The 12,200-nt window shown below is 48.9% G+C and overlaps 1 protein-coding gene across 2 annotated transcripts in view; it reads right to left on the bottom strand.

Annotated features, from left to right (window-relative positions):
• TNFRSF1A (TNF receptor superfamily member 1A) overlaps positions 1 to 11,473 on the bottom strand; it is a 30,524-nt gene extending 19,051 nt beyond the window's left edge. The window contains exon 1 of one of the 2 annotated variants that reach the window (XM_068165920.1): positions 11,460 to 11,473. Coding sequence is in view for 1 of the 2 variants with exons in the window: in XM_068165919.1 (XP_068022020.1) it covers positions 11,186 to 11,224 (39 nt within the window). In the remaining variant the exon portion in view is untranslated. Of the gene's footprint in view, positions 1 to 11,185; positions 11,348 to 11,459 lie in introns of those variants that run through there. The other variant, XM_068165919.1, reaches the window with a different exon arrangement.
• Between the last annotated feature and the right edge of the window lie 727 nt (positions 11,474 to 12,200).

Genomic DNA, 12,200 nt, shown 5'->3' with positions numbered 1-12,200 from the left:
TGTTTGTGCTGTGTTTGATGCACCCCAGGATGTGGTTTGCCCTCTTGGCTGCCAGGGCACACACTGCTGTCTCATACTAATTTTGCTGTCAACCAACACCCCCAGCTCCTTGCTCTCCAGCCACTCTCACTCCATTTATCCTTGTACCCAACATTACTCCATCCCAGCTGGAGAATCCATAATTTGTTCAGTTTCATCCCACTAATCATAGCCTGGTGCCCCAATCTATCTAGATCCCTCTGCAAGGCCTCTTATCTATCAAGAGAGTCAATGGCACCACACAGTTTGGGATCCCCAGCAAACTTGCTAATGCTGCATGCAACTCCTGAATCCAGATTGTTGATAAACATATTGAACAGAACAGGCCCTCGAATTGAACCCCTAAGAACATTGCTGGTGACTGGTTATCAGCTAGATGTAGCTCCATTTACCAAGCCCTGAAGCCTCAAGTCATTGACAACAGCTCACCAGGGAAAAGTTTGAGGTTTTCTACAGTGATTTTCCATTGTTCTCATTCCACCTACCATGAAAAATAATAAGTATCCAATAACCAATGCTGCACAGAAAAGCAGACAGTATTAGGAACAGTGTGGCCAGCAGGAGCAAGGAAGTCATTCTGCCCTGTACTCAGCACTGGTTAGGCCACACCTTGAGTCCTGTGTCCAGTTCTGGGCCCCTCAGTTTAGGAAAGATGTTGAGTTGCTGGAAGGTGTCCAGAGAAGGGCAACAAAGCTGGGGAGGGGTTTGGAGCACAGTCCTGTGAGGAGAGGCTGAGGGGGTTGGGGTTGCTTAGCCTGGAGAAGAGGAGGCTCAGGGGAGACCTTCTTGCTGTCTACAACTCCCTGAAGGGAGGTTGTAGCCAGGTAGGGGTTGGTCTCTTCTCCCAGGCAACCAGCACCAGAACAAGAGGACACAGTCTCAAGCTGTGCCAGGGGAGGTTTAGGCTGGATGTTAGGAAGAAGTTCTTCATAGAGGGAATGATTGGCCATTGGAATGTGCTGCCTGAGGAGGTGGTGGAGTCACCATCACTGGAGGTGTTTAGGAGGAGACTTTATGGGGTGCTTGGTGCCATGGTTTAGTTGATTAGATGGTGTTGGATGTGATGATGTTGAAGGTCTTTTCCAACCTGGTCTATTCTATTCTATTCTATTCTATTCTATTCTATTCTATTCTATTCCATTCCATTCCATTCCATTCCATTCCATTCCATTCCATTCCATTCCATTCCATTCCATTCCATTCCTTAAGGAGAATGACAATTCAAGCCACCAAACCACATCATGCACATTTTCAGTGAGGGGGGACTGCCCAGGAAAGGAAACAAAGTCAGTAGAAACTCTGGGGTTTACCTCTAAAACTGCTACAGAAATAAACAAAAACATGGCAGATGAAAACAGGAATGCTGCTTCTTTAAACCATCCTGCCCCAACAGGTGACACCTGTGTGCCCACACATTCTCCTCACAAATGAGGCAACTCTTTTTCTCTCTCATGTCTCATACTAGCACTTACTGCCTGATAGCTACAGTAAAAAATACTAACCTGCACCAGCCCAAAAGGTTTTCTAAGCCATGTTTTGGTGGCTGGAATAGGAGTTTATGAGTCCCTACACTATCTTCAACCTCAAATACTGTGAATTATTGCCACTGCTGTAATTGACAGCTTTGCTGTTTCTGTCTTACCAGACTATGCAGAGAGAACCACATGCCAAGCGGTATCTCCACAGAGGAAGGCAAAGAAAGAAAGGAACTGCAAAGATAAAAGTGAAGAACTCAGCAAGATGTAAGAAAAATGGGGGTGAGAGTGGGTGTGAGGTGTAGAAAAAAGGGATATTTGAAAGCACTGTTTCCAGGCCAAAGATAAAGACAATGGGACAGCACAGGGAAGTGCAGCATATCAGGGGAGCTGGGATGGTTTAGCCTGGAGAAGAGAAGGCTCAGGGAAGACCTTCTTGCTCTCTACAACTACCTGAAGGGAGGTTGTAGCCAGGTGGGGGTTGGTCTCTTCTCCCAGGCAACCAGCACCAGAACAAGAGGACACAGTCTCAAGCTGTGCCAGGGGAAGTTTAGTCTGGAGGTGAGGAGAAAGTTCTTCCCAGAGAGAGTTGTTAGCCATTGGAATGCGCTGCCCAGGGAGGTGGTGGAGTCCCCATCCCTGGAGGTGTTCAAGAGGGGATTGGATGTGGCACTTGGTGCCATGGTTTAGTCATGAGGTGCTGGGTGATAGGTTGGATTTGATGATCTCCGAGGTCTTTTCCAACCTTATTGATTCTATGAATCATTTAACAAACTGTTTCCTTCAACTGCTTCTCTCAAAAGAGGTTTCTATTTTGCAGGTAGTTTAAAAATGGGATTTGCAGACACAGGCATGACAAGTTGTTAGACTTTCTCAAATATTCCTTAATAGAAGCTTCCCTTTGCTTGAGAGTTCAGCATGACACAGAAGAATGCACGAGCAATCTACATACCAGTCATCTGTTAGCCTGTTTGATGAGCCACAGAAAATTACCCAGCTTGGAAATTCAGAAATCATGCTTAGAGCAATGAGCTACCAAAGAAATCAGGGTGCAAGACAACCCTTATGTTCTTCAACTGATTCAGCCACTTCCACAAGCTGTTGAAGGTTTAGTTTGGTGTTTTTGAGTTTGCTACACAAAACAATGCACAAACCCCAGAACTTCTGCTTTACAGACCGAGAAATGTCTAGTAAAGCAACATTTACAGGAAGCTTTTCTCATTGCTCACTAAAACCTGGGAAGGCCAAGCAAAGAATACCAACCCTGTTATTATAAACAATCCTCCATTTTGTGACTATCAGATGGAGAAGTGCTGGACTTTCAGGCCTTGTGTGAAAATCAGAGGACTGATAATAGCTTTGACACATTGAAGAAAGGCCTTAGAAATCTTCAGTTGAAAACAAGAAGACTTGTGATTTATCTTTAAAGACAGATTCATAGAATAATTTTGGTTGGATGGAAACAATCTGTAAGCATTGAGTCCAGCTATTAATTAACTTTACCAAGTCTGGTGCTAAACCATGTCATAGAATCATAGAATGGTCTAGGGTGGAAGGGACCTCTGAAGGTCATCTAGTCCAACCCTCCCTGCACTCAGCAGGGACATTCTCCACTAGATCAGGTTGCCCAGAGCCCTGTTGAGCCTCACCTTGAATATCTCCAGGGATGAGGCCCCAACCACCTCCCTGGGCAACCCATTCCAGTGCTCCACCACCCTCATAGTAAAGAACCTGTTCCTAATATCCAATCTAAATCTGCTCTTTTCCAATTTGAAGCCATTGCCCCTTGTCCTGTTACTGCAGGCCTCTGTAAACAGCCTTTCTCCATCCTTCTTGTAGGCCCCCTTCAGGTACTGGAAGGCTGCTATTAGGTCTCCCTGGAGCCTTCTCTTCTCCAGGCTGAACAACCCCAACTCCCTCAGCCCATCCTCATAGCAGAAGTGCTCCAACCCCCTGATCATTTTTGTGCCCTCCTCTGACCTGCTCCATCAGGTCCATCACATCAGCATCACATCCTCAGCATCACTTCTCCACTTCTTTTAAACACCTCTAGAGATGGGGATGCAGTCACCTCCCTGGGAAGTCTGTTCCAGTGTTTGAGAACCCTTTCAGTGGAGAAGTATCTTCTAATAGCCCCTAAACCTCCCCTGGAGCACCTTGAGGCTATTTCCTCTCATCCTGTCACTTGTTACAAGGGAAAAGAGACCAGCCCCCCCACCTGGCTACAACCTCCTTTCAGGCAGTTGTAGAGAGATTGTGGACTTCACATCATAAAATACATAAAGTTGTAAGTTTGTATTTCATATTCATAGTATCATAGTATCATTCAGGGCTGGAAGGGACCACAAGGATCATCTAGTTCCAACCCCCCTGCCATAGGCAGGGACACCCCACACTAGATCAGCCTGGACAGAGCCTCATCCAGCCTGGGCTTAAACATCTCCAGGGACAGGGCCTCAACAACCTCCCTGGACAACCCATTCCAGGGTTTCACCACTCTCATGGGGAAGAACTTCCTCCTCACCTCCAGCCTCAATCTCCCCACCTCCAGCTTCATTCCATTCCCCCTAGTCCTATCACTGCCTGAGATCCTGAGAAGTCCTTCCCCAGCCTTCTTGTAGGCCCCCTTCAGATACTGGCAGATATTGGCAGAGATAAAGAGCAGAAAAGACAGGAGGTGATCATAATTTTAAGAAAACAACTTTTTAGTTTGTCCTGAGAGGACACAGTGGTGAATGCAACATCAGAGTCCCAGATTCACAGACACAAGGCACCCCAGTGTCTGCCTGCCTGTGCTCAGGGCTGAGTTTGAGACTGCAGCTGTACAGCCTCACATCAGAGTGCTCTCAGAAGAAGAGCTGTGAGAAGACTCAGCTGGGGCCTCCACCTTCAATCCAAACTGATTTTCAGCTAGGCACAAGCCCTTGGCCCTTGCCCATGCTGTGCCACAGCCAGTTGTGCTCCTGCCCCTTGTCAGTAGCTCGCTGAGTGAATTTCTTAAGGCTCCAGGTTGTCATCTACTGATGGAAACTGAAAAACACCCCTGGGTGCTTTAATAGAGAAATGTAGCAACAGTGCTTTCAGGTCTGCTTTCTAGTGTCAGGTTCCTAAGACCACCACAGAAAGGCCTGTGTTACCAAGGGTTCAAAGAAGGCACTCAGTTGTCTGGGAATGAGGCCAAGGTTATGGAAGAGAACACAAGACTTCTGCCTCAAATGAAAACAAAGCTCGCTTGTGATGATTAAAGAAGATGGACAAGAAGGAGTAGAATGACAAAACTGGGTTTACCCCAATGCTAGTGTAGAAAATGGACTACTTCACAAAACCAGAAAGGCATCCAAATTGACAAGACTGATTACTTGTGAGAACCTAAATTAGCAGAAACTCAATATCAGCTATCTTTTATTTGGCTAGAAGTGGATAGCCATCAAAAATAGAAATCAGAATTGGGGTAATAAGCAGATTAAGAGGTGGAACAGACATGGTTGGAAAAAAGCAAGCTGAGTTGCAATCAGCTGCTGTTCAGTCTGCAGAAGAGAAGGCTCCAAAGTGACCTAATTGTGGCCTTCCAGTATCTGAAGGGGGCTACAGGAAGGCTGGGGAGGGACTGCTCAGGATCTCAGGTAGTGATAGGACTAGGGGGAATGGAATGAAGCTGGAGGTGGGGAGATTCAGGCTGGAGGTGAGGAGGAAGTTCTTCCCCATAAGAGTGGTAAAGCCCTGGAATGGGTTGTCCAGGGAGGTGGTCGAGGCCCTGCCCCTGGAGGTGTTTAAGGCCAGGCTGGATGAGGCTGTGGCCAGCCTGATCCAGTGTGGGGTGTCCCTGCCCATGGCAGGGGGGTTGGAACTAGATGATCCTTGTGGTCCCTTCCAACCCTGAATGATACTATGATACTATGAATTATTAGGAAGAGATCTGAGGACACAACTGAGAGTGTTGCTATGCCAACATATAAATTCATAAGGACTGAATCTGGCTCATAGCTTTGGACCCCAATCCTGGGAATATAAGACAAATGAGCCCAGACATGATACAGAGAAAGGTTAACAAGGATGATCAGTGACTGGCTGCTGTGCAGGGAAAAACTGAAACTTTGCAGATGACACTAAGTTAGGGGCAGATGTTAGTCAGTTAGAGGGTGGAAAGGCTCTGCAGAGGGACCTCAACCGACTGGACAGATGGGCAGAGTCCAATGGGATGGCATTCAACAAGTCCACGTGCCAGGGGCTGCACTTTGGCTACGGCAATCCCATGCAGAGCTACAGGCTGGGGTCAGAGTGGCTGAGAGCTCCCAAACAGAGAGGGACCTGGGGGTGCTGATCGACAGCCACCTGAATATGAGCCAGCAGTGTGCCCAGGTGGCCAGGAGGGCCAACGGCATCCTGGCCTGCATTAGGAATAGTGTGGCCAGCAGGAGCAGGGAAGTCATTGTGCCCTGTACTCTGCACTGGTTAGGCCACACCTTGAGTCCTGTGTCCAGTTCTGGGCCCCTCAGTTTAAGAAGGACATTGAGACACTTGAATGTGTCCAGAGAAGGGCAACAAGGCTGGGGAGAGGCCTTGAGCACAGCCCTGTGAGGAGAGGCTGAGGGAGCTGGGGTTGTTTAGCCTGGAGAAGAGGAGGTTCAGGGGAGACCTCATTGCTCTCTACAACTACCTGAAAGGTGGTTGTAGCCAGGAAGGGGTTGGTCTCTTCTCCCAGGCAACCAGCACCAGAACAAGAGGACACAGTCTCAAGCTGTGCCAGGGGAGGTTTAGACTCGAGGTGAAGAGAAAGTTCTTCACCGAGCAAGTCGTTCATCATTGGAATGTGCTGCCCAGGGAGGTGGTGGAGTCCCCATCCCTGGAGGTGTTCAAGAGGGGATTGGATGTGGCACTTGGTGCCATGGTCTAGTCATGAGGTCTGTGGTGACAGGTTGGACTCAATGATCCTTGAGGTCCTTTCCAACCTAAGTGATACTGTGAAACAAAAACTAAGCAGAGGCTACTACAACAGGCCCTAAGGTCCTGGATGCCACACAGAAAATGGGATGGCTGCTCTCCATCTCTTCCAAAGCAAGAACTGTGAGGCACAAGCAGGAGGCAGGCTGCAAACAAATCCAGGGAGGAACTTTTGCAGCCAACCCTTAGATGACGTGTAGGATGTGCCTGGGGATTTCAAAAGCAATCATCACACACATTAGCAGCAATAAAAATGCACTTGTGGGTCAAAAAGATTAACAGATGCAATTTTGTCTTTGTTCTTCATAAACCTGAGCTTTTAATAAACTTGTAACAAATGAAACTGCCTTTATATATCATAGTATCATTCAGGGTTGGAAGGGACCACAAGGATCATCTATATACACACACATGTGGATTTCACACTGTGAAAGTAAGGAGTGCATGGGGAAAACAGAAGAGGACCTGAAAACAAGGTTAAAGAATATAAAGAAAGAGAAAATGCATGGAAAGAAGCTACAGGAATCTATGAAGAATCAGAGGAAACATAGAAGAGGTAGAAAATGACAGAGGGGGGCACGAGGGCAGTAAGGAAGGCCATCTGGAAAGGCCTGCATGCAACAGAGGGAGAATTTTAACACTGAAATACAAGTGTGATTTTATGGAAAGAGAAACATTCTCTCCAGCGAGCGTGGAGTTCTTGAGAACCCAAAATGGTACGTAAATAGAAGGGGGAAAAGTCCTCCAAAAGAAAAAGACAGCCCACTGAAAAACACACTTCCTCCAGCATATCATTTCACTGAAAACAGCATGATGAATTTGGGGAATCCAGGGATATTTTGTGCCAATAATATGAATAATATAACATATAGTACCTGAATTACGCCTTCCAGTATCTGAAGGGGGCCTACAGGAAGGCTGGGGAAGGACTTCTCAGGATATCAGGTAGTGATAGGACTAGGGGGAATGGAATGAAGCCGGAGGTGGGGAGATTGAGGCTGGAGGTGAGGAGGAGGTTCTTCACCATGAGAGTGGTGAAACCCTGGAATGGGTTGTCCAGGGAGGTGGTCGAGGCCCTGTCCCTGGGGGTGTTTAAGAGCAGGCTGGATGAGGCTGTGGCCAGGCTGATCTAGTGTGGGGTGTCCCTGCCCATGGCAGGGGGGTTGGAACTGGATGATCCTTGTGGTCCCTTCCAACCCTGAATGAAACTATGAAACTATGAAATAGAATAGAATAGAATATAGAATAGAGAATAGAATAGAGAATAGAATATAGGATAGAATATAGGATAGGATAGGATAGGATAGGATAGGATAGAATAGAATAGAATAGAATAGAATAGAATAGAATAGAATAGAATAGAATAGAATAGACCATGTTGGAAGAGACCTTCAAGTTCATCGTGTCCAACCTATCACCCAACACCACCTAATCAACTAACCCATGCAACCAAGCACTCCATCAAGTCTCCTCCTGAACACCTCCAGTGATGGTGACTCCACCACCTCCCCGGGCAGCACATTCCAATGGGCAATCACTCTCTCTGTGTAAAACTTCCTCCTAACCTCCAGCCTAAACTTCCCCTGGTGCAGCCTGAGACTGTGTCCTCTTGTTCTGGTGCTGGTTGCCTGGGAGGAGAGACCAACCTCTGCCTGTCTACAACCTCCCTTAAGGTAGTTGTAGAGAGCAATAAGGTCACCCCTGAGTCTCCTCTTCTCTAGGCTAAGCAACCCCAGCTCCCTCAGCCTCTCCTCACAGGGCTGTGTTCCAAACCCCTCACCAACTTTGTTGCCCTTCTCTGGACACGCTCCAGCAAGTGTACCACTACACGTAGAGTGTGTGTGTGTATATATATATATGTATGTATGTATATACACACACATACACGTATAGTGGCCACTATAGTGTGGCCAGGAGGTCTACTGATGTGATTGCCCCCCTCTGCTTGGCACTGAGGAGGTCACACTTCAAGTACTGTGTTCAGTTTTGAGACAAGGACAAAGAAGAGGAACCAAGCTGTTGAAGAGCCTTGAACACAAGTCTTACAAGGAACAGCTGAGGCAACTGGGGTTTTTCAGTCTTCAGAAGAGGAAGCTGAGGGGAGACCTTATCACCCTCTATAATTACTTCAAAGGAGGCTGGAGTGAGGTAGGGGTCAGTCTCTTCCCAGATGCAACAAGTGACAGGACAAGAGAAAGCAGCCTCAAGTTCTTCCAGGGGAGCTTCAGGTTGGATAGTAGGAAAAATTTCTTCATAGAATGGGTTATCAAGCATGGGAATGGTCTGCCCAGGGAGGCAGTCCTGGAGGTATTTAAAAGTAGCATGGATGTACTATTTATGGACATGGTTAGTGGCAGTAGTTTAGCAGTAGTGGTAGGATTGTGAGTTCTACGTGAGTGGTTGGATTTGATGATCTCAAAAGTCCCTTCCAACCTCAGCAGTTCTACAGTTCTATGACTAAATCAGAAGAATGCTCTTCCAGGTTTGCTAACAGCTTTGAAATCCTTATGCAAGTCAGTGGGGTTTTGTAACCTAGGCCCCAAGATGGTAAGTGATCCACAGTTCGAGTCAAGGCGTAGAGTGCACCTACTCCACACTTTAAGTCATATTATCCTTCCAGTGCTAGCTGTAACTCCAAATGCAAAAGTGATAAGTTTCCAAATGCAAAAGCAAACTCCAGCTCCTGGCAGAAGGTAGCTTTCAATCACATAGTCACAACCTTCTGACAGCACACTAACAACTCACCCAACACTGAAAGTCCAGTTCAGTCAAGTGAAAGTATTTTTCACTATGCTCAGGCATTCAGGGATAAACAGTTTGACCTTTCAACTTCTATACCAGAATTCATGGCTATGTCATGATGCTAAAGTGACATCACCCCTACTCTCACAGCTTTATCACATATCTGCTGACTCTGGATGCTCACTCATCACTAGCAGCCTGACTATTCATAAAACTCTTTGATTTCTTTTACAAGTAACTTTTTCACCTGCAAAGCTACAATGCACAGCTTAAAAATCTTGACCTACGATACCCAAGAAGGCTAAAGATGATTTACCAGCAAAGGTAAACTTACTTTCAAACAAGCTGCACTGTTAGGGGTATGGGTACAGCCCACAACCTTTGCTTAAATGCCTGCAGAGTGGCAATGCAGCTTCCCTTGTTTTATGAAGAGAATTAAGTCCACTTGGCAGCCACTCACTAGTGGAGTTCTCCAGGGTGCAGTACTGGGGCCAGTTCTCTTTAGTGTCTTTATCAGGGGACTGGCCACAGCTAATTGTATGAGATTCAACAAGGCCAAGGACCAAGACCTGCACTTGGCTTGCAACCACATGCAACGCTACAGGAGTGGGGAAGAGTGACCAGAAAGCTGCCCAGCAGAGAAGGGCCTGGGGGTGTTGACTGACAGCCAGCTGAAGATGAGCTAGCTGTGTGCCCAGGTAGCCAAGGTGTCCAACTGCATCCTGTCCTGGATCAGGAATAGTGTGACCAACAGAACCAGGGAAGCAATTGTCCCCCCGTACTCAGCACCAGTGAGACCACCCCCTGAGTATTCGGTTCAGTTTTGGGGCTCTCACTACAAGTAGGACATTGAGGGGCTGGAGTAGGTCCAGGGAAGGGCAACGAAGCTGGTAAAGGGTCTGAGGGAACTAGGATTGTTTAGTCTGGAGAAGAAGAGGCTGAAGGGAGACCTTCTTACTCCCCACAGCTCCCTGAAAGGAGGTTGAGCCAGGTGGGAGGTCAGTCTCTCCTCCCGAGTAACAAGTGACAGGATGAGTTGCACCTGTCCTGAAAGAGTTCTCAAACAGTGGAATAGGCTCCCCAGGAAGGTGGTTGACTCCCCATCCCTGAAGGTGTTTAAAAGAGGCAGAGACGTGGTGCTGAGGGACATGGTTTAGCACCAGCCTTAGCAGACTTAGAGAATGGTTGGACTCGCTAATCTTTTTCAATCGAAACGATTCGAGCATTCTAATAACAGCACTGCTTCCATCTCGTGCTTGGCAGCACAACCGCAGGCACCTCGGGACAACGGCACAGCGAAGCGGGATGGGGTGAGTCAGCGGCGGCTCCTCCGCCCTCGCACACCAGCAGCGGGAGCCCAGCCCTGGAGGCTCTGCGCGCCCGGCAGGGGCCGGCGCCGAGACAGCCCCGCGCGAGTTAACGGCCGCGCCGCGGGCTCGGCTCCAGGAAACTCTCCACCGTTCCTGTAAATCCAGCTGCCTTTTCCCTGACTCAGAGATCAATCCCGGAAACGGAGTCGGCGAACCCGGAGCTGGCCTGGCCCCAGCTCACCTCGTCCAAACGGCCTCGCAGCGCCGCTGCCTGGTTACACAGCAGGCAGCCAGCTGACGGCGGGACAGGCGCGGCTCCGCTGCCGAGCGCCCGTCTCCATTCCTGTGGGTCTGGCACCAGCCTGAACCTCCACTACAACCACCCACACCATCCCTCTGCAGGGAGAAACTCACTCCCTGGGCGCTGCCGTGAGGGCAGCCGCACTATCCACTGCCGTCCAGCAGATGCGGAGCCATGGGGGTAGCCCTGCAGCGGCGAGAAAGGGCGAAGGGAGCCCGGTCCCGAAAGCTCCGCGGCTTGCTGCAGCTCCGGGGGAACGGCTTGCAGCCGGCCGCGGTGCTATCCCTCGGTCCCGAAAGCTCCGCGGCTGGCAGCCGGCCGAGGCGGTATCCCCGCCAGGGTACGACACGGTCCCTCCCGTCCCGGCCGTGACTTACCATCCCTAGCGAGCTGCAGGGCAGCGCCGGCCCGCGCATGGCTTCGCGGCCCCCTACGTCCCCATGGCAGGGTTCTTCGCGTCCAGAGTAAGCCACCCCAGCCTTTTCCCAGCCCCAGCCAGAGCAGCGAGGAGCGAAACTCGTCCTCAGCTTCCTGGCAGCGACAGGAGGCAAGAGGGCGTCAAGCGGGAGGCGGCCCGGCGCCGCGCCCCGCCCGCCCTCCGCACCCACCCGGCGCAAACCGACTACCCGGCAGCACGGCAGCTCCTCATACCCGTTGAGAGGGACAAACTGAAAACCGACCGACGACGTCTACAGTGTAGCTAAAACTGCTGGAAAATACACAGGGAAGGAGCCAAAGGAGGTTCACTGCGATGTTAACATGTCCTGACACGAGTGCCTCACCTGTCGGCTGTGCTTTTCAAATTAACGTGAAACGCAGCCGTGGAAGTGCCAGAAAATAACTCTCAGCATCCCAGCTGCCTTGTCAGCACCTAAATAATCTTATTTATCAGTCAAAACTAACATATTGAGTAGGAGTGCCTACCCTGTGCTTTCCTTATTTAAACACACATTTTCTTGTACTAACAAGCTGTATGGACAGTGTAAGTATGGTAGTATGCAACATTCCGTGTCAGCTGTTTAATATGTGTTCTTAATGATATTGGTTAAAAAAAATCACCAAGAAATAAGCAGCTAAATGCTAAAGAACTCCCCTTTATTCATTGCCCATTAAGACCTTGCTGTTTCAGAACTATTTCCACTCATGAGGTAGCAAGCTGCATGCATTCTCTACCTGGCTTTGACTCCTCGCCTCCAAGGGTGATAGAAAGTGGCAGTCTGGTACCACCAAGTGACAGACATCACGAACAGGAGGGACCATAAACAGCTGCAGCAGACATCTTCCACCTATCAGTTTGTGACAGGGCATGCTCCTCCTCTGTCCTACAAGTCAGTTGACTACTAAACATTGTTTTGGAAGAACATGCCTATTTCATGTGTGTAAGCCCCAAAA

Source organism: Melanerpes formicivorus, unplaced genomic scaffold (assembly GCF_026170545.1).
Source record: "Melanerpes formicivorus ecotype bairdi unplaced genomic scaffold, bMelFor1.0.p_v2 SCAF_95, whole genome shotgun sequence".
NCBI classification, from domain to species: Eukaryota; Metazoa; Chordata; class Aves; order Piciformes; family Picidae; genus Melanerpes; species Melanerpes formicivorus.
Note: the sequence above shows the minus strand (reverse complement) of the source record. Positions and strands in the feature narration are given on the sequence as shown.